This window comes from Culex quinquefasciatus, chromosome 2 (assembly GCF_015732765.1).
Source record: "Culex quinquefasciatus strain JHB chromosome 2, VPISU_Cqui_1.0_pri_paternal, whole genome shotgun sequence".
NCBI lineage: Eukaryota > Metazoa > Arthropoda > Insecta > Diptera > Culicidae > Culex > Culex quinquefasciatus.
Window position 1 is genome coordinate 110035712 of NC_051862.1, and position 22371 is coordinate 110058082.

Consider the following 22371-nt stretch of genomic DNA (forward strand, 5'->3'; position numbering starts at 1 on the left):
TCCTGGTCAAAATCCATGAAATGGACGAGATTGCACCTCTGGTTGTTGGGATTTTCAGTGGAATGTGTAAGAAAATTATTAATCTTTGTTGAAAATTCTTAAAAACACATCGAATCATAAAGTATACAGTACAGACTCGATTATCCAACGGCCTTGGAGGTGCCGTATTTAGTAAATTTCTTGCCAACAGGCCTTCAGATTATCGAGTATGGACTGTACTTAAAATCTATTTTGTTTTTGCTCATTTAAATGATTTTTCTATCATTTCGTTTGAATTTTTTGTTATGTTTGATAATCAATTATTAGCAAACTTCCGTAAGCCTGTTTCTGAACAAAATCATGTGTTTTTAAGTAATTTAAGAATTAACACAAATGTACACAAATTAACATAAAATATATTTCAGACAAACCTAAAGATGTCAATTCTTTTCTACGAAGATTTGTAGACGACATGAACGTGTTGCTGCAGCATGGAATTTCAATAAATAATCGCGCCATCGAAGTTACCCTAAGATGTTTTGTTTGTGACACCCCAGCTAGAGCCATGCTGAGAGGTAAACAAAGCATAATTTCATAATTATTAATTTATTCATTTGGATAACTTTTTTTTTATTTAGGTGTAATTGGGCACAACGGATACGCCTCCTGCTTGAAGTGTGTTACGGAGGGGGAGTATTGTTATTCACATGGGAAGATGATCTTTCCAGAGCTGAATGCAGCTCTACGAACCGACTCAGCATTCCGCTCCCGAACCTACGAAGGCCATCATAAACATGACTCTATCCTCGAGGAAATAACTAGACTTGATATGATTAAGGATTTCCCGATTGGTGATGCCTTGCATTTAATTGACCTTGGGATTACAAAACGGTTTTTGGTTGGTTGGAAATCCGGAATCTTGGGAAATCAGAACGCCAGATGGTCTGCCGCTCAAATTCAAGAAATCAGCAATTTTTTGAAATTATGCAAGCTGCCCAAGGAAATTCAGCGCCCTTTGCGTGGGCTAGAGAACTTACCTCGCTGGAAAGGCACAGAGTTTAGAACTTTTCTTTTATACGCAAGTATTGTTGTCGTTACAAAGTTTTTCACGTCTAAGGAGATTATTGATCACTTCCTGCACTTCTTTTGTGCCATTCAAATCTGCAGTCGTCAAAATCAATCTATTAATAACTACAAAGTAGCTCGATGCCTTATCAAAGATTTTCTGGAAGGCGTGAAAATTTTATACGGAGATCACATGTTCTGTAGTAATTTACATAGTTTAATCCACCTTGTGGACGATGTTGAACGGTTCGGCCCGTTGGGAAAATTTGACGCGTATCCGTTTGAGTCCAAGCTTTTCTGTATAAAAAATCTAATTAGGAGTGGGAATAAACCTCTTTCCCAGGTTGCGAAAAGGATTATTGAAATTCAGCAAAATGTCAATGTACTTGATACATCTGAAGAAGATCAAAGCCCACAATTAATAGCTCAGTTAGGTTCGGAAGAGGCTCCACAAGAATTAGCCACTTTAATTAATGAAAAACAACTTGAGCTGTACGCAGGGATTAAAATCAAAAACTTTTGTATAAATTCGAAGCATAACGAGGATTCTTGGATCATTTCTAAGCTAAAAAATATTTTTAAGATTACACTAGTCCTGCACGATACTGGAGAGCGGTTTGTGCTGTCATCGAGTGCGGATCGTTGTGCTTCGCGTGTGCGGTTTTTTGTGTTTTTAGGCTGTTTTGGGAAGTGTTTGTTCCATGTTTTGTGTGATTCGGCCCATGTTTGTGCTGGGATTGCTTTTGCGGTCGAGTTTTTGATGGTTTTATGTTTGATTCCCGTTAAATTCAATTTTTCTCTTAGATTTTTCCAATCCAAATTGATGGTTTGCGCGGCGTCGGTTCGATTCGGTTCGGTGCGTGCTTGTGTATTAGTGTCGTCGAAAAGAAAAAGGAAGGAGTTTGGTTGTCTGTATGCGTGCGTTGTTCAGCGATGACACGAGGTTACAGCGGGTTACAGCGTATGTCGTAGCGCGGGTTGCGTTGGTGTAAGTGAGCTGTAATGTGAATACGGTAACGGGACTCTGGACGAAAGGAAAAGGGCAAAGGAGACACTCAGCAGCACACATGAATTTGAGAGAGCAGAGCGGCAGCCGAGCCGAGGTTTTCTGACAAATTCTTTGGTCGTGCCTTGGGACTGGTGTTAAGTTCTCGGCGGGAGCAGCGGCAGAAACTGGTGAGGAAATTCCAATAGGAACCCAGAGCGAGAGAGTGCCAAAGCATGTATGCGTGTGTGCATGTGATTGTACTGATCAGGGTTGCCGGATTGTCTAATTATTATTTTTACAACCAATTTTTTTACGATTAACTAAAAGATGAACCTTTTCACGTTTCTTTTATTTTGCTATTCTTTTGCGCTAAAATGCATCAATAGCTAAAATGAATTGATATTTAAGCATATGTCTGCGTCTGGTTCAATGGGTTGTTTTTTTTTGTGTCGCTGTTTGTGTGCCTTAAACAGTAATTTAAATTAATTAGTTTTTTGTGTGATTGGCTGAGTGAATGAATGAATGAGAGAGTATGAAAATTACTAATGAAATATTTGGTTTCAGGGCAAGCTCATGCTGATATACAAATGAACGGGTAGCGTTTTTCGGTAGTCGTGTGATCGATTTTTATATTATGTATAAATAAACAAATTTAGTTCGATAGTTAAGTCCAAGCAACGCGTCGGGTTAGTTTTGTTTTGCGCGTTCGTCGCCGTTTTTGATAAATGATATAACCGTTTTCCTTGTATTATTTCTACGACTTGAAAATATGTGTTTTGTAGGTGCGCTATACGCTTACGAGGTCTAAATTTAAAATTCGAATAGACGTTTCCCGTAAAACGCGTGAAAAAAACTCTCAGCATTATAGCCCGGAGAGCACGATAACGAGTATTTCTCCTACGCGATTACCAAGCCCTTCTTGTAGCTTCGTAACTCATCATCGGTCGCTATTCTTATAACTATTCAAAAGTTGAAATCGTCTATGATCCACTCGAACTAAACACTTTACGTAGAGTTTAATATCTCACCTGTTAAATACATTCTTTGTGGTTTTATCTTTCCACAGCCGGCTGTCTAAGATAATCCATTTAATCCTAAATAAATCACAAATAAACGGGAATAGTCTCAACAGCAGCATCCGATTGCTTGCCTTGGGAATAATACATCACCCATTAAACAAAACTTATCGATTATTTGGGTCACATCATCATCTTCTATGATGAATCCTGACCATTATCCTCTCCTACTAACAAAATCCCAAGTAGAAGTAGTTTTCCGGCACACGCGGGGGTGTGGATATCGTATAGAACCCACCCTTGGTAGCAGCCTGTGCTGACTAACATTCCCGTCCCATTCCCTCGAGATCTACAAACTGACATGGCGGGCGCCGTTGGTGGCCAACGACTGTTACCTATCTGCAGCAGTTCTAGTTTTGATGACCTTGATGTTTTATCTTTTCATCGCATTCTTGCATGCTGTTGATAAGGGAAACATCACCAGATCGTTGAAGCGTATGATCGGTTGTGCTGATAGGTTATTACGGTCCTGTTCAGCAACGGAGAAGGACAACCATGGGTGGTCTCTCATGCTCATGCTCATGCTTACACTAGTCCTGCACGATACTGATACTGGAAATGTTCTATTGTATGGAAAGTACCTAAGCAATCAGTTCGATTTTTTTACAACACCATTAAGGTCATCATCTCTATTAATTTACGCATCAAATTTAGAATTAGGCTGTGCTAAATTACTACCTTTAAGTGATTTACTATCCAAAATGGTTTCTATAGAAACAAGGCAAAAAAGTCTTCCAAAATGCGTATTTCTGCCCTTAATTCATTCATTAATGTAAGTCATCTCAAATAAACATTGTTTTCGAGCAAAATTCAGTCAGTCATCCTTTGTTTTATTTTGTTTTCTAGGGTTTCTTGCAAGATTGCCAATTTTGCCATGGAATTTCTGAAAATTTCTGATATTTCAAGCAAAACAATGTAAATGGGCCAAAGTAGAAGTGTAAACAAACAGTCTGTTCTGTATACGTCAGTGGATATTTACATTAGGAACGAGCAGGACAGACTCTTTGTTTACACTTTGGCTTTGGCGCATTTATATAGTTTTGCTTGAATTTCTATTCACATTGTTTATGTTTGTCAATGAGAATAATCTAACAAAGGTGCCAATTGAGCAAAACACAATGTAATTGACTCAATTTGAACCTACGCTTGACAGTTCTCTTCTGCCTTTGATTTAAGATTGTTTTTCTCTAACGAATGAAGCTCTCTAGTTTAACCGCCCAATGTTTTGCATGAATTTCTATTTTTATGAGAAATGCTACAAAGTTGACCCCAGAAAAAATACATTTATTAAAATATTGGCAAAGTGATATAAAATAAGTCAAACTTCCAACCCTAGAATTTTCTAAAATATTATGAGTTCTTTTTAATGCTTTCGAGAGATAAAAAAATGGCGGATAAATTCGTTTTTAGAGAATTTTTATATCAATTTTTTTTTTTGAAAACTTTTATTTCATACAAAAAATATTACTTCTTTTGTTTTATGTGTTTCTTGATTAATTTTTAGTATTTTAATTTGCATTTATCTTGTTTAGTTTATCTTTGACAGTATTTAGCCATTCTACTTTGCTTGTTTATTTCATATTTTTACAACCACTTTTAATTTTTTTTCTCGATTGTGACATTTTCTGCCATTAAATGATACCATTATTATTTAACTTTCAACCCTATAAATTTTATGCTTTCTTATGCATTCAAGAGATAAAAAATGGTTAAAAACTAGATTTTTGGCGAATTTTCAAATCGAAGTCCTCTAGCGGCGGGGTTGGGATGTGGTGGGTTAGGGCCAATACGCACCTCCCACGAAAAGGGGTGGCTTCACGAACACCAGAACAAAAAATAGGGAATGATTTTTTGGGGCTTTTCTTCACCCTCCCTGGCTTGCTCTCGCTGGCGCTGCTGCCCATTTGAAATTTTCAAAACGGTTCCTTACGAAGTTAGTTTACCGGTTAAAGACTGAACGAGCGATTTCCCTACTTTCTTTGTTTCTTTCTTGTTATGATAAGTGAAATTGTAATAGAGTTTATTTAACGATTATTTTATTCTGGGCAGTTGATTTGTTGTTTATTGATTTTACAGGTTTTTGTTCAATTTAAATTTAGTCACTTAGCTTTCAACTTGAACCTTCTCGTCAGGTTCTTGCTCTTCGTCCGTGTTCTCCGGCTCCTGCTCCTCTTGTATGAACTCGTTGCTCTCGTCCTGATCAGCAGCTGGTTGCTTGCCCTTCCGCGAAAAATCTGAGCACTTTAAACTTGAATCTTATCGCCAGGTTCTTGCTCTTCGTCCGTGTTGTCCCGTTCCTCTTCGCTGGACTCGTTGTCCTCATCCTGATCAGCTGGTTGCTTGCGCTTACGCGCAAGAGCTGAGCGTTTCGCTCCCCCGGCGTTGAAGCGCTTGATCTCTTCATTTTTCGCTCTGAGAAAGTTTTGGAAACATTTTTCATTGTCTTCTTTGGTGTGCTGATAATCAGCAGCCACCACCACGTTCTGTACAAAATCAATAAATTTCGGAAAAGCTTCCTTAAAGCTCTCGTTTTCGCTCGTCCTAGAGTTTCCTTGCCAGGAATAAGGCGTAAACACATGCGGGTTGATTGTTGTCCTCATGAAAGTTTTGAAAAAAACACGACCCTCGCGTTTGCCCGTAAGTTTGAAGAGGGACTTGCAGTATTTGAGCAATCTAACCCCGAAACTTGCATTCTTCAGGCCCGCCTCGAGTTGCAACAAATCAGCACCTGTATCGATTTTCAGAGCTCTAGCACATGTTTCCTTCTCCTTCTCACCAAGCGTCTCCACCATGTTATCAGCTGGGTTCGTTTTCGAAATATATAGCTCCATGTTAGCGACAAAATTGCAAATATGCATCAATAGCGCGTTATTATCGTCCAATTTCTTCACGATCTTATCCGTGTCCACAATAGGCAACATTGATCCATCTTGTAGCTGGATGTACTTGTATGCCCCAGTTGAAGTCGTAATCTGTAAGTAAATTTGTAAAAAAAATGTGTTATTTGCTACATGAATAATGTATGAAGCAAGCAGAACATTGTGTAAGGGCCAAATAGTAAGGAAGGGTAGTTTGCTCACATCATAAGCCCGTTTACATTGTTATCCTTGAAGCAGATCGTTGAATGGTTAGAAGTTTGGACAGAAAAGGAGAAAGAGAGAGAGACACAGAGAGAGAGAGAGAGAGAGAGAGAGAGAGAGAGAGAGAGAGATAATTAAACATAAATTACCGTGACTTCCGTTCCATCATATTCGTTACACGGTGGTGTCGTGGACAAAGCTGGTGTAAGCGGCGCCATCATGTCAGAAATCATTGCGGAAATGCTCAGTTCCGAGTCATCAGGATTACCAAAACCGGGTCCGTTCAGCTGTTGGCCTACTCCTCCTCGTTGCTGCACCACGTAATGTGAGGACTGCCCCAGTTGTTCAACAGGAACGACCTGTAGAAAGCCGCCAGTTGGCATGGTATGGTTCTTCTCCATCGGCGCCGTATAAATAATACTGTTGTTCAAAGCTGGACGAATCTTTGAACCTTCACCCGTCGGAAGAAATTGTTCAGTAACGACCAGTCCGGTCGGTGTAACCGATCCTTCACATGCAATTCTTGCGACCGAAGCGCTTGTTGCGGCCGGAGCACTTGGTGTGGCCGGAGCGCTTGTTGCGGCCGGAGCGCTTGTTGCGGCCGGAGCGCTTGTTGCGGCCGAAGCGCATGTTATGGCCGGAGCGTTTGTTGCTGTCGGAGTGCTTGTTGCGGCCGGCAGGCTCGTCGATACCGGTGTGCTTGTCACGGCCAGGTCGCCTGGTGCAGCCAAGGAGAACCCGCCGGGTTGCACCTGAAAAAAAAGATCCTGTAACAAATGCGTTCAATTTTTGGATAGAGAAAGTTTACCTCTGAAAGCTCGTACACATTTGAAGAAAATTTTACTTTCTTGGCGGGCGGCTTACGCCGAGTTCCGATACTGGCATCTTCGGAGTCGGTTTGGCTTGTAAGTTCAGTCACACGGATTTCTGCCGCTTCGTAAGAATCTGCTTCAGCCAAAATTTTCGCTGGCTTGGCGGCCCAATTCTTACCGGGCTTAGACTTTGGATCCTTTGAAAGCTTTGTTATTTCATTTGGGGGAAAAAAACACATTTGTCCCCAACCCACGACGACGGAACGGCCATCAATTCCGGCTTGGAATTTTTGGATTTCCGGGTTTGCGCGACGGAAAACATGGCGCACTTCACGACACAAACATCAAAACAGAACTAACCAAGCTTCGGTTGCGAATCTTTCACGCGTCAAACTTGGCAGTGTGGCCAGAGCAATTTAATAAAAATACAATTGAAGTTTTAACAATTATTCATAGGATTTTCCTAACGTTTGGAGGAGTTCAACTGTGATTGTTAACATTTGTTTGCATTATTTAAAATTGTCTGTTTTATTTTGAATTGAATTTACCATACATTTTCCATCGCTTATAAAAACAAACGACTTCAACCACTCAAAAGAAAAAAAACAAATATTGGCACCCCTTCTAGTTCAATCCAATCGCTTCAGATAGATTGGAGGGATGTTTTAGTGAAGTTCAAAGCTTGTTTGTTTGCACTCATTCCAAACGTTCACAATAGGGGATGTGGGAATGATGTTACATCTCAGTCGTAGTGGTGTTTTTCGAACAACTGGCATGACTTTGGATTATTTTGAGGGTTGAGAAGTGAACATTGTTTCAATTTATACGTTTTATAAGTTTTCAAAACTTTTGTCGAACTTATTGAGAGAGTAGAGCGAGTAAATGTTTTTCATCAGAATGTGAAGTTTAAATAAAGCTTTTAGCCGAGCCTCAGTATCTTCTCTTCATAGGTACATGCACTAGCGCGCCGGAATCTCATCAAGCAATGTAGCAGCAGCGGGGAGTCTAGGATCGAATCTCGTCAAAGCAATGAAATCAACAAAATAAATATTCCAATAATTATTCCCCATAAATTGCTTCTAGAATACATAAATAAAAAAAATATGGCAAATAAAAATTTCTAAATTGCTAATAATTTTTTTTACACCGATTTTTAACTTTGTTGTTTTGCTGTTTTCTCAACAGCGATAATATTTATATAAGAACATGCCATCACAAAAATATTCGTTTCAACATTTTCGACTTGTTCATCAAGAATTTTTTTGGGGTTTTGCTGTCATCAGTTATTAAACATGACTGAACAGAATATTCTTAACATGTTTCAATAGCGTTCTTATCATGTTTTCATAACATTTACCCAATACATCGTAAAAAGTTTAAACGAAGTGTTCAACTAATGTTTTGATGACAAAATTTTGATTAGTTGTCAGTCATGATGAATTTTAGTAATTTGAAGCTTGTTGTATAGGAGTCTGGCAAGACGTTCCAAGATTATTACTAGAACATATAAAAAAACAAGCCGTACTTTAACATGTTCAACAACAGCGAAACGTGCGCTAAAACCGTCGTTATAGAGTTCGCGGGGAAGTTTGGAAAACATACTAAATGAGTTCAACAATCAGTTCGGAATTCTTTTAGTGAACAAAGTGTGCTACTTGGGAAGCTTCCGAAATTTAAACAAATCAACTTTCATTTAAAGGACGTGCAGATGAATAATTCAAAGCATTTTTGATTTTGATTATTCGTAAATTGATTAAGAACCGATTAAAAAACCGCTTTGTTAACAACTGGCGCTAAGGACCTTTTGAAAAATAACCCGAGAAATGTCAAATAAAATCGCGCCCGCGATCTGTCACTGCAAATGACAGCGTGTCAAAAAAAAATGCGCACCTCATTTAGTTTGCAGACTTTTTAAGTTCCCCGTTTGGCCTGATGATGGTACTGTCGGCAGTGTCGCCAAGCGATTAGAGCATCATTACCGGTGCGTTGCGGAAATTGTTGCTATTTTATTAACCCGTAACGCTTCTATTTTAGTTTAGTCACCCGGTCCCACACCGGTCGTTGCTAAATTGGGTTAGCAATTTACTACCCGGCAACCTTACCGGTGGTTGCTGTATGGCAGTTTCATGAAAATGATTCGAAATCATTGTTTGAAGAAAACATAAAAGCTTTCACCATTTTAAATTATATTTTATTATTGATACAAAAAACATACTACAAAAACAGAAGGCGCCTTCCAGAACCACTTTGGATGCTTATTGGCCAAATGGCCAGTTAACATGGAAACGGATACCAGAAAAATGGCCAACTTGATTATTTTTATGAAACCTTGTCATGTTGGATATTAAACTTTATGGAATTGAAAGATATGTAAATCTACGGTCATGCCGATGTTTGCTGACCCATTCTGGCCAATCTGGAACCGGTTACAGGTGGCCCCTTGGGGACACTTCCGGAATATGAGAGAAACCCTGTAATCCGACATATCAAACTTCATGAAATTGAAAGATATGTCAATCTACGGTCATGCCGTTGTTCACTGACCCATTCTGGCCAATCTGGAACAGGTTACCGGTAGCCCCTTGGGGACACTTCCGGAATATGAGAGAAATCCTATCATCCGACATATCAAACTTCATGAAATTGATAGTTATGTCAATCTACGGTCATGCCGTTGTTCACTGATCCATTCTGGCCATTCTGGAACCGGTTACCGGTGGCCTCTTGGGGACACTTCCAGAATATGAGAGAAATCCTATCATCCGACATATCAAACTTCATGAAATTGAAAGATACCCATTTTGAATGATCATGTAAAATGGCCCGTTGACCACTTGTAAAGTGATTTTATGCTTTTTCAAAATTATGGTTTATTTTAGGCTTTTATATGCTAATCTTTTTTATTTTTTTGCTGATAAAAAAAACTTATGATTTATCAATATTTTGATCCCCACTTTAGGATACAAATAATATGTTCAAAATATTGTATAATTAAAACAATTTCACACGTTTCAATGTGAGTGAAACTAGTAAATGTCGTCAAAACTTTCATCAAACATTTTTAGAAATATCAAAAAGACGTTCAAGTTTGCCTTAGGTAGAATTCTGTAATAGATGCAAAAAAAGTTTTCTTTATTAATTTGCAAGTCACCCTCAATCTTACATTGCACTTCATAAGGGATTCGAACTCATTACAGTTAGATAACGAATCTGATTGACTATCAACTGATTCAGGCAGACAAAATGTGGAAATCGGAGGATCAAGTTTGCAGCAAATATTTTACAAAGCTTTCGTCGATCAACCCACCCCTCCACCATTATTTAAAAATTGACTCGAAAAACCAGGAGCAAAAATATATTTTCAAAAAACTTAAAAAAATAAATTTAAGAGCATTCAGCTGAAATTAATTAAATATGCATTCCTTTGCATTTAAAATCATTTGAGCATGTTTGGGTTTGTTAAAAATAATTTGAATTTTAGTGAATTTTCGATGAAAAAAATAAATGTTGTTTCGCTTTTTTGAAAAAAAAAAAAATGATTGCAGGTTAACTATACGGAAGCTTAAAACATTTTCCAAAAAAAAAAATTCATTGAAATGTTGAAATTCTGGATCTCAACGATTTTTCATTAGCCACACTTAACTTATAGAAGAATTCTAGATTACATTTTCAAAACAACCTATCCCTCATGGGTTTCCTATGCAGATAGAACCTTTTGAAAATTTAATCTAGAATTGTTCAACATGTAATGTGACCATTGTTATCCGAGCATTCGTTGGTGAAGGTTGTCTGAATCAACATGACTCGTCGCGTCCCGGCGCAAAACGCCGGCAATATTGCCCTACCTGCGGCTCAAGCAGGCAAAAAAGTGGGAATTTCCAAAAGGAAGATTGAGGCCTCAACTGATGGCCAAAAACCGGGAATTTCCAAAAGGAAGGTGCTATTGGAAGTGACATCGAACAGCAAAAAGACGAAAAAGAGCGACGGTACTGTACCGATGGATGAGGAGGAGGAGAACTCTTCATCGCACGAGGAGCAGCTTTTGAAGAACAACAAGTTCGCTGGACTGCCTGACGAGGACCAGGTAGCGGAAGCAAAGGAGAATGAAGTGAAACAGCGAAAGGAGAAACTGCCTCCTTTTTATGTACGGCAATCAGCAGCAACGATCGACTTTCGAGCGGGGCTGGTTGAACTCATCAAGTCTGGGAAAGTCCAAGGCAACATTCGTCTGTGTCAGGACGGATTTAAGGTGCTGGTGCAATCCAGGCAGCACTATCAACTGGTCAAGGATTACTTGACCGAAAACGAGGCGGAGTACTTTACCCATGATGTCGCCATGGATAAGCCGTACAAAATCGTCGTCAGAGGTCTGTACGACATGCCAGTGGAGGAATTAGCTGCCGAGCTAAAAGTTTTGAAACTGGATGTGTTGGCCGTGCACAAAATGAGCCGACGCAACAAAGACATCAAGTACCGTGACCAGCTCTACCTGCTGCATTTGGCTAAGGGATCGACGACGCTTCCTGAGCTGAAGGCAATCCGAGCGGTTTTCAACATTATCGTGTCGTGGGAGCGATACCGACCAGTGCACCGTGACGTCACACAATGCTTCAACTGCCTGGGTTTCGGGCACGGAGGTAAGAACTGCCACCTGAAGCGTCGTTGCGCCAAATGTGGTACCGATGCGCACATCACATCCCAGTGCATCCAAGATTCGCTGGTGAAGTGCCTCAACTGCAACGGTGAGCACTCGTCAACCGACCGAAAGTGCCCCAAGAGAGCTGAGTTCGTGAAAATTCGGCAGCAAGCATCGACGAAGAATCAGCCTCAGCGTCGTAGAACTCCTCCAGCCCTGGTGGAGCAAAACTTTCCACCTCTTCAACCGCGACGCCAGGTCCCGAACTTGGCACCGTTGCCGTTGGATCCCAGGAAGAGAGCTGAGATGAATCATCCACGGCCGGGTTCCAGCCAGGAGCCGAGACCGCCACCACCGGGCTTCAGCCAGGAGCCAAGACCAACCCAAGAACCAGCAGTTGAGGAAAATGGTAATGATCTTTACACCTCAACCGAACTCCTCAATATTTTCAAACAGATGTCCGCTGCACTGCGTGGATGCAAAACCAAGACCCAGCAGATTGAAGTGCTGACCTCGTTCGTCATCCAGTATGGATCGTAGGTCCCTCAAGCTGCTGAATTGGAACGCTTGCTCCATTAGGAGGAAGAACTTAGAGCTGGTGGATTTTCTTCGCGAGAAGGAGATCGACGTAGCTGCCATCACGGAAACTCATCTGAAGCCCGGTGAAAAAGTTTATCTGCAAAACTACAAGATCGCGACGCAGCTCGACAGGACCACCTCTGGAGGAGGAGGTGTGCTTGTCGCTGTTCATCGTGATCTCAAGCCACGCCGGCTGCCACACTTCAAGCTGGACATCATCGAGGCCGTTGGGGTGGAAATTCCCACTTCGGTTGGCCCAGTACTCTTCATTGCTGCATACTGCCCACGTCAGGTGAATTCCAGAGATGGTTCAGCAGCAAAACTGAAGAGCGATATCCAGAAGCTGACACGGCGGAGTGCAAAATACATCATCGCTGGTGACCTTAACGCGAAGCATGAAGTTTGGGGCAACAGCAGGAGGAATCGGAACGGAGTGATTCTGCACAACGATCTGCAAAACGGATACTACAACGTTGTGAGTCCGGATCGTCCAACGAGGGTGGCTCGGTCTGGGAATCACTCAATCATCGACTTCTTCATTACCAATATGGCTGAGAACGTGGCTCATCCTGAGGTGTTTGAAGAGTTGAGTTCTGATCACTATCCGGTGGTTGTGGAGGTTGGAGCATCCGTTACTCCGCAGCGGCAACCAACCCGGAAAGATTACCACAACGTTGACTGGCAGCAGTTTCAGCAAGTGGTCGACAGCAACATCGACTATGATCAACACCCGGAAACTTCTGCCGATATTGATCGTTCGCTGGAGGTGATCCAGCAGGCTATCAACCAAGCAGAGGCTGCCAACGTTCGGGAGGTTCCTGTTAATTTTAAGGTAACTGATATTGACGTAGATACTAAACACTTGATTAGACTTAGGAATGTTTATAGGAGACAATATCAACGGACTGGGGACTATGACAAAAGATCAGTGAACAATTTGAACAAAATCATACAAGACCGACTTGACAATATCAGAAATCAAGAATTTTCAAAACATGTAAGCCAGCTTGGGAATTATTCAAAACCATTTTGGAAACTTTCTAAAGTTCTTAAAAACAAACCAAAGCCTATTCCTCCTCTTATTGTTGAGGATTCTCCCTTGATTACATCCGAGGAAAAGGCAAATGCACTTGGGCTTCATTTTGTTAGTTCTCATAATCTTGGCGCTTCCATGACCAGCCCATTAGTCTTTTGAGTAGTCTGTCCAAACTCTTTGAGAAGGTCATCTATTCAAGGCTTTTGGATTTTACCAACGATAATAATATAATTTTGAATGAGCAGTTTGGCTTCCGTAAGGGACATAATACTGCTCATCAGCTTACGAGAGTAACTAAAATCATCAAGCAGAACAAGCTTGAGTCTAAATCAACTGCTATGGCTTTGTTGGATGTTGAGAAGGCTTTTGACAATGTTTGGCATGATGGTTTGATACATAAACTGTATTTGTACGGTTTTCCAATGTATCTTATCAAAATTATCCAGCACTATCTTTCGGAGAGATCGTTCAGGGTTTTTCTGAATGGGATTGCTTCTGGATTATTCAACATTGATGCTGGGGTTCCCCAAGGAAGTATTCTTGGCCCACTTCTGTACAATATTTTTACATCTGATTTGCCTACTCTTCCTGGTAATGGTGTGTTGTCACTTTTTGCTGATGACACTGCCGTTATTTATAAGGGTAAAATAACCAGATATTTAGTTGGCCGTCTTCAGAAGGGTCTTGACGTTCTTTCCGAATACTTTGGCGACTGGAAAATTCGCATAAATGCAGCCAAAACTCAAACCATCATTTTTCCACTTTCCAAATCGGCCAGATTTGCCCCAAAGGATGATGTTTTGATAAAAATGAATGATGTTTCGATACCCTGGTCAAAGGAAGTTGTCTATTTAGGTCTCATACTTGACTCGAAACTTTTGTTTCGGCAGCATGTAGACAAAATATTGAACAAGTGCAGCATTCTCATCAGGTGTTTGTATCCTTTAATTAACAGAAAATCAAAGCTTTCTTTGAAAAATAAGCTAGCAGTTTACAAACAAATAATTTACCCCGTTATTGAGTATGCAGTACCTGTTTGGGAGTGTTGCGCTAGAACTCATAAATTGAAGCTCCAGCGTGTCCAAAACAAGGTACTCAAAATGGTTTTGAATGTTCCTGGCTGGACAAGATCAAGTGAGGTTCATGAATTAGCAGAAGTAAAAATGTTGGATCAGAAGATTCAAGAAAAATGTTTGAAATTCAGGGAAAAATGTGCTATTTCTGAATACCCCTTGATTCAAGGATTGGTTTAGTTTGTTGTTAGTTTAAGTTAGTTTTAGGTTAGGTTATGTTTTCTTAACATTTTTTTTCCTCATTGTACCTAGTGTTACAAAAATGATAAATCATATGCTTTTAAAGTTATGAAAACGAACAGTGTTTAAATCACGAAAAGCAAACTAAAGCTGAAGAGCCACAGCTGACCACTTATTATGTAAACCAAATGTAATTATTATAAGAAAGATTCAATAAAGTATATTTAATTCAAAAAAAAAAAATGTAATGTGACCACCATTTTCGAAATATAAAAACAAAACATTTTTTTTTGAAGATGCAAGTACATTCAGCTAAGAACTTTTTTTTTTCAAATACCAGAATCTACAATACCAAAGAAACTCGTTATTTTGTGGTTCCTATTATTTTGAAAAGATTTTTTTTTGAATAACAGAAATATCTGATTATTTACATTAAAATAACGTAATTTATTTTTTTTAACAACATTTTTTTTTTGTAAATTTGGCCCGCAAGCCCATTTGAGCTTCAAATTTGTCCCGGCCTTCAAAAACTTTGAGCACCCCTAATGTCATGCCGCTGTTCGCAGATCCATCCTGGCCATTCTGGAACCAGTTACCGGTGGCCTCTTGGGGACACTTCCGGAATATGAGAGAAATCCTATCTTCCGACATATCAAACTTCATGAAATTGAAAACTATTTTGATGATATTTTCTTCTTTTTTCTTCTTCTTCCCTCTCTCCCATTTGTCTTCCAAAAATTTCAGGGGGTTTGCCCGAAGCCCACCCCCTTAGCTAGGTGCCTGCATCCTTCAATTCCATGAAGTTTGATATGTCAGATGATAGGATTTCTCTCATATTCCGGGATTGTCCCAAAGGGGCCACTGGTAACCGGTTCAGGATTGGCCAAGATTGGTCAACTATCAACGTCATGACCAAAGATTGGCATATCTATCAATTTCATGAAGTTTGATATGTCGGATAACGGGGTTTCTCTCATAATCCGAGAGTGTCCCCTAGGGGCCACCGGTAACCTGTTCCAGATTGGCAAGAATGGGTCACATCGGCGAACATCGGCAAGACCGTAGATTGACAAATCTTTCAATTTTATGAAGTTTGATATGTCGGATGGTAGGGTTACTTTCATATTCCAGAAGTGTACCCAAGGGGCCACCGGTAACCGGTTACAGAATGGCCAGAATGGGTCAGCGAACAACGGCATGACCGTAAATTAACATATCTTTCAATTTCATAAAGTTTGATATGTCGATGTTTATTTACATATCTAACAATTTCATGAAGTTTGATATGTAAGATGATAGGGTTTCTCTCATATTAAGGAAGTATCCCCAAGGGGCCACCGGGAACCGGTTCCAAAATGGCCAGAATGGGTCAGCGAACAACGGCAAGACCGTAGATTGACATATCTATCAATTTCATGAAGTTTGACAAGTCGGATGATAGGATTTCTCTCATATTCCGGAAGGGTCCCCAAGGGGCCACCGGTAACCTGTTCCAGATTGGCCAGAATGGGTCAGTGAACAACGGCATGACCGTAGATTGACATATCTTTCAAATTTATGAAGTTTGATATATCGGATGATAGGGTTTCTCTCATATTCCGGAAGTGTCCCCAAGGGGCCACCGGCAACCGGTTCCAGATTGGCCAGGATGGCTCAGCTAATAACGGCATTACCAAAGATGGACAAATCTTTCAATTTCATGGAGTTTGAAGTGCAACATGATGGGTTTTCACCAAAAAAGTCAAGTTGGCCGTTCATCGGGTACCCGGGAACCGGTTCCAGGATACCCGGAAGTGGCCACTAACACTCCAGAGTGGTTCTGGCAATCGTGTATTGTATTTTTAGTAAGTTTTATGGATCAATTTCAACCATTGTGAGGGTATTTGTATCACATATATGTGTAAAACATTAAAACATGAACTTTTCGGATGTTCCGGAACCAGTAGGTCACCTGGCCCTGATATTAATATTTGTGGTCAAAGTACAGGTAAATACCTGTCTAATGCAACCCGGAGCATCCTGATTGGCTGAAATTTACCGGAGATACAGGTCGTCAAAGTTGGGGTCTCAAAAAGGTCTTTTTTCGGTTGTAGCCGATTCCCGTGGCCACCGGTGTCCAAATCCGGTTTTTCATGTCGGTTTCGAAAAGGGGACGTCCTAAGCTTTCATTTGTGACCAAAAGAACCGGAATCGGTCAAAAACTGGATTTATGACGATTTTTTAAAGTTTGGGGTCGAAAAGGACCCCAATACCTTATGTGGGAACCAGCAAAAAAAGAAGCATCCTCCCTGATGTAAAGGGAACTCCTTCCGGATGTTTTTGCCGGCTCTGACTATCGGAAGTCCAAACAGCATCCTCCCTCTTGCACAGGGAACTCGTTCCGGATGGTTACGAAACCAGCAAACATCATCCGGAAGGAGTTCCCTGCGCATGAGATGATGCTGCCGGATTTTGCTGCCAGCTCCGTGACCATCCGGAAGGAGTTTCCTGCGCTAGAGGAAGGATGCTGTTTGGAGTATTCAGAAAACTGGGAAAACCATTCTCATGAACAGTCAATCCTTCAGTATCCGGTTCCGTGGCCAGTAAACCCGGCATCCAGGCCATTTTTCACGATACTTACCGGATTTTCTTTTGCCGCAATCCAACTCCTTTTTAATTTTTGCGCGGTTTGGTCACTTCGACCGACAAAAGACGAAAAAAAAACACATAAACAACATTCGAACATAAAAACTGAACAAACTTTGTTTTGAACTTTAACAGTTCCAAGTTTTAGTTGCGTTGCTAGCGCGTTGCTAGATTTGGTAACTCGCTCCCAACCGACGCGTTACGTTTTAGTTTAGCAACCCATTTAGCAACGACCGGTGTGGGAGCAAAGTTACTAACACGCGTTACAAAACGCTAAAACCTGCCTAATACTCACGCTGGTAAGGTTGCTCTTATATGGGAAGAGCAACGAGTTGTAATTCTACCTATACCTATTCTATGATGAAACTGAAATAATATCGAATGCGAATGTGCATCCAAAATATCTATTGAAATTCATATGGCTAACCTTATAGACACCAACAACATCCTCATTTTTCCATTTCATATGCGTAACTTATGGTATGAGCGATTATACTAAACATATAAGGTTCACTTATTACTTTCATTGCTGCTGTTTATGTGAAAAAGTCATATGGTAAACCATATAAACAGTAAATGTAGTATGGCGGAGCACATCTAACATGTAACAAAGCAGGTTCTTGCATTGTTTAGGTTTGTTTAACAGATTTTATGTTCTTCGTTTGTTTTAACTAATATTGTATAATTTGTATTGTTTTCAGAGGTTCGAGTAATATAAACACATTTCCGTCTAGAAGTGACCGGCTGAAAGATCTTCGGACAACGCGAAATATATAATCTGCATCAGCAGCTTCAAAATCGTTCGCCGTTGTTTGAGAGCCGGTGATCAAGCGGAGCCTGAGATCCCTAATTGATCGGTTTTAAGAGGCAGCTCCATTGAAGAATAAGATTGAACACTTGAATGGAAACTACTGGTTGTGTCGAGGTGCACCGAAAACAGAACCGCAAATTTGAACGCGTCCGTTGAATTGACGCTTAGCAAGGCGGCCAACAAGTCAGTAGTGCAAGTCGGTGACCCGAAACGAGCAGAAGCTGCAGAAGGATGTGACGAGCTGGTCATGCCCGGGCGGCAGAACCTGAGGGCGTACCAAAGAACCACAGCGGAGTGCGGAAATAAAGGTTGTCAAACCGGTAAGTTCAATAAAATTATTCTATAACTCGAAATAACCGTCCTTTTTCATTTCTTCTCAGTCACCCGAAGCACCTCAGGTCGAACAAGCCCCTTAATGTCCTTAACCTACCGAGACCACCCCTTTCTCCCGGAATCAGTTAGTCCAGCGATTCTCAACGGGGGTACCGGGCCTACTTGATTTACACGGCAGGGGGTACCAGCCTAGAAGAAGGTTGAGAATGGCTGAGTTAGTCGTTGAGGACGCCGTAGAGAGCACCGCTGACATTGACCACACGCTGCCCAACATCGTGAAGAAAGTGCACAAAAACATAACCACGGCAGCAAGAGCAAAGCAAATAACAAGAGCAAAAAAAACAGCAGTACCAAAAGTTGCAAGCTTCTCATATTCAAATTTCATAAGGTTTACTTATGAAAGCAACAGTTGATCATATATATTACATCTATAAGGTTATAGAATCAGTAAATGAATGAAATTCATTTACTGATTCTATAAAATCTATATGGCTAGTGTATGGAAGAAATCTATATAGTATCCTTATGGCTGGTATGAAGTAGAGAGCCTGGAGTTTATTAGAGAACGGCCATCTAAAAAAAAAAGTACCAATCGAAGCACGAGAACTGTCAAACGGAGGTACCAATCGAGCAGAAAAAAAATCAGTTGGCGTTCAATCGATGGGAAGTATTGTAATTAGGGTGATTTATATTTAATTCGAAAATGTGCAAAACACAAATTGAATACAAAACAATTTAAATTTTCTTTTTACATTTCAATTTTGATTTGATTCGTAAACTCATTATGTCGTTGCGTGTTAATGCCGCTCAAAAATGGTCAGTTTCTGGTGCTAATAACTTCGTGGGATTTTTTTTTGGAAATATTTGCAAACGCAGCATCTTATTTTAGATTTACACCAACCATAAACTATGTTTAAACTCAGTTTGTTTTGGTTCAATTGACTGATCAAAATAGAATCTGAAAAGAGTCACGCAGGTGCTTTGACAATTGAGGTTTTGCAGCGCGACTGCGTTTCAAATGTAGGTGGCGCCAAAATAAGGTTACTTGCCTAAAGTCGTATGCCTTTCTGTCGATTAAAGAACAAAATCGCTTATTTCTCATGATTCCCTGCATTAATCATCATGAAACTGGTTGCAAAAGACGAGAAAAAATTTTTGCTTTAGAATAATGAACATCAACTTTTGAGCGCGCAAAAATTTGTGACCTTTTTCTTTAAAAAACATGTTTTGGAACACGAAAAAATGCGTTTCCCTGTACATATCAAGGAAATAAACAGTTATATAGTTTATAACAGATGTGTTAACGTATATTCAACAATTTTTAATGATTTTTGACAGACTTTCTTGTGAAATAGTCCAAATTACTAGCTTTTTCTAAATTTACAGTTTTCTCATAGAAAAATCAAACAAATATTGGAAAGTTATACACCAAGTTGTTGGAAATAATTTTTCTCATCCGAATCCGGCATAAGTTTTATAAAAATGTTGATTAGGAAGAAAAAAACACATTTTTTTCTGAAAATCATAGGTTTACGCTATTTGTTCATAGGTGGCGACACACGTCTTTTAGCTTTGCTGCAAATTCTCTATTGCTGTGCTGCAAGCTATTTTGACTGATAGCATAGCATAGCATAGCATAACGGGTCTGCACCACGCTGTAGGGGGTGCCACAATGGTCAATTGAATATTCTTAGACAATTTGATTACTGCCCGGTACAACCAAACTTATATAAGAACGTAAATTTCCACACTGTGCTCCAAGGCTACGCCCATACAGTCCCGTGGGGATTTGGGAGGGGATGTTTTTGTTGTTCACTAGTGGCATTTAGTTTTGTAATAATAATAAATAATAAATATAATCAGGCTGATTCCAGGAAGCTGTAAACTGCCCATAATTGAAAATTCGGCTATTATGCCAAATCAAGTATTCCGAGAAAAACGCGTTTTTGTGTTTGTCACAAAATCTCCGTCAAGGCAATTTCCCATAAGAGTGGCATATTAGCCGTTTGGTTTTTCTTATCGGCAGCCAAGTCTAAATATTATTTCAGTAAAATTCAAGGTCCAGAAGATGCGTTGGAACGTCCTCTACCAGCTGGTGCTAATATCTCGTTTTTGCCAAAAGTGGATATTAGCCGTTTTTTCAATGGTGGGCAGTAAAGAGTAGCAGTAATTTAAAATACAAATTCTCCAGACATTTCCCATGCTCTTTTAGAAAGTTTCGTCAATTTGAGAAATTTGATCATATAAGGTATGAGGATATGGTATGTTAGGAAAAGAATAGGATAAGTAATAATATGAATATTTAAATAAAACATGTAGTGAGTAGATACATTTACATATAGACAGTTAATTGGAAAATAATTCCAGGAATCTGTGTAAAATAACACTAGAGCAATTCTCTACGAAATCGGTCTTTTTTCTTCAATTTTAATATTTGTATTTTTTAATCCGACTGAAACTTTTTTGGTGCCTTCGGTATGCCCAAAGAAGCCATTTTGCATCATTAGTTTGTCCATATAATTTTCCATACAAATTTGGCAGCTGTCCATACAAAAATGATGTATGAAAATTCAAAAATCTGTATCTTTTGAAGGAATTTTTTGATCGATTTGGTGTCTTCGGCAAAGTTGTAGGTATGGATACGGAATACACTGGAAAAAAATAATACACGGTAAAAAAAATTTGGTGATTTTTTTATTTAACTTTTTAACACTAAAACTTGATTTGCAAAAAAACACTATTTTTAATTTTTTTATTTTTTGATATGTTTTAGAGGACATAAAATGCCAACTTTTCAGAAATTTCCAGGTTGTGCAAAAAATCATTGACCGAGTTATGAATTTTTGAATCAATACTGATTTTTTCAAAAAATCGAAATTTTGGTCGCAAAAATTTTTTAACTTCATTTTTCGATGTAAAATTGAATTTGCAATCAAAAAGTACTTTAGTGAAATTTTGATAAAGTGCACCGTTTTCAAGTTATAGCCATTTTTATGTATCTTTTTTCGAAATAGTCGCAGTTTTTCATTTTTTAAAATTAGTGCACATGTTTGTTTACTTTTGAAAAAAATATTTTTGAAAAGCTGAGAAAATTCTCTATATTTTGCTTCATCGGACTTTGTTGATACGACCTTTAGTTGCTGAGATATTGCAATGCAAAGGTTTAAAAACAGGAAAATTGATGTTTTCTAAGTCTCACCCAAACAGCCCACCATTTTCTAATGTCGATATCTCAGCAACTAATGGTCCAATATTCAATGTTAAAATATGAAACATTTGTGAAATTTTTCGATCTTTTCAAAAAAAATATTTTCGAAATTTTCAAATCAAGACTAACATTTTAAAAGGGCGTAATATTCAATGTTTGGCCTTTTTGAAATGTTAGTCTTGATTTGAAAATTTTGAAAATATTGTTTTCGAAAAGATCGGAAAATTTCACAAATGTTTCATATTTTAACATTGAATATCGGACCATTAGTTGCTGAGATATCGACATTAGAAAATGGTGGGCTGTTTGGGTGAGACTTAGAAAACATCAATTTTCCTGTTTTTAAACCTTTGCATGGCATTAATATCCGAGCATTCGTTGGAGAAGGTTGTCTGATTCAACATGACTCGTCGCGTCCCGGCGCAAAACGCCGGCAATATCGCCCTACCTGCGGCTCAAGCAGGCAAAAAAGTGGGAATTTCCAAAAGGAAGGTTGAGGCCTCAACTGATGGCCAAAAACCGGGGATTTCCAAGAGGAAGGTGCTTTTGGAAGTGACATCGAACAGCAAAAAGACGAAAAAGAGCGACGGTACTGTACCGATGGATGAGGAGAACTCTTCGTCGCATGAGGAGCAGCTTTTGAAGAACAACAAGTTCGCTGGACTGCCTGACGAGGACCAGGTAGCGGAAGCAAAGGAGAATGAAGTGAAACAGCGAAAGGAGAAACTGCCTCCTTTTATGTGCGGCAATCAGCAGCAACGATCGACTTTCGAGCGGGGCTGGTTGAACTCATCAAGTCTGGGAAAGTCCAAGGCAACATTCGTCTGTGTCAGGACGGATTTAAGGTGCTGGTGCAATCCAGGCAGCACTATCAACTGGTCAAGGAATAC

General features: G+C 39.6%; 2 protein-coding genes across 2 annotated transcripts; one reads left to right on the top strand and one right to left on the bottom strand.

Annotated features, from left to right (window-relative positions):
• Positions 1-351: 351 nt before the first annotated feature.
• LOC119766234 lies at positions 352-5308 on the top strand. The gene is made up of 3 exons (XM_038250674.1): positions 352-554; positions 618-1814; positions 5241-5308. The coding sequence occupies exons 1-3, from the start codon at positions 452-454 to the stop codon at positions 5306-5308; spliced, it is 1368 nt and encodes a 455-aa protein (XP_038106602.1). The 5' UTR covers positions 352-451.
• On the bottom strand, positions 5156-7407 carry LOC6045897. The gene is made up of 3 exons (XM_038250675.1): positions 6997-7407; positions 6338-6940; positions 5156-6080 (listed from the first exon to the last, which is right to left on the bottom strand). The coding sequence occupies exons 1-3, from the start codon at positions 7237-7239 to the stop codon at positions 5352-5354; spliced, it is 1575 nt and encodes a 524-aa protein (XP_038106603.1). The 5' UTR covers positions 7240-7407; the 3' UTR covers positions 5156-5351.
• Positions 7408-22371: the final 14964 nt, after the last annotated feature.

Coding starts and splice junctions, on each gene's coding strand:
- LOC119766234 (XM_038250674.1), top strand. CDS start 452: ATGAACGTGTTGCTGCAGCATGGAATTTCAATAAATAATCGCGCCATC. Junction 555..617: donor AGCTAGAGCCATGCTGAGAG/GTAAACAAAGCA, acceptor TTTTTTATTTAG/GTGTAATTGGGCACAACGGA. Junction 1,815..5,240: donor CGAGTTTTTGATGGTTTTAT/GTTTGATTCCCG, acceptor CCTTCTCGTCAG/GTTCTTGCTCTTCGTCCGTG.
- LOC6045897 (XM_038250675.1), bottom strand. CDS start 7,239: ATGTGTTTTTTTCCCCCAAATGAAATAACAAAGCTTTCAAAGGATCCA. Junction 6,941..6,996: donor ATGTGTACGAGCTTTCAGAG/GTAAACTTTCTC, acceptor CTTTTTTTTCAG/GTGCAACCCGGCGGGTTCTC. Junction 6,081..6,337: donor ATGATGGAACGGAAGTCACG/GTAATTTATGTT, acceptor ATTTACTTACAG/ATTACGACTTCAACTGGGGC.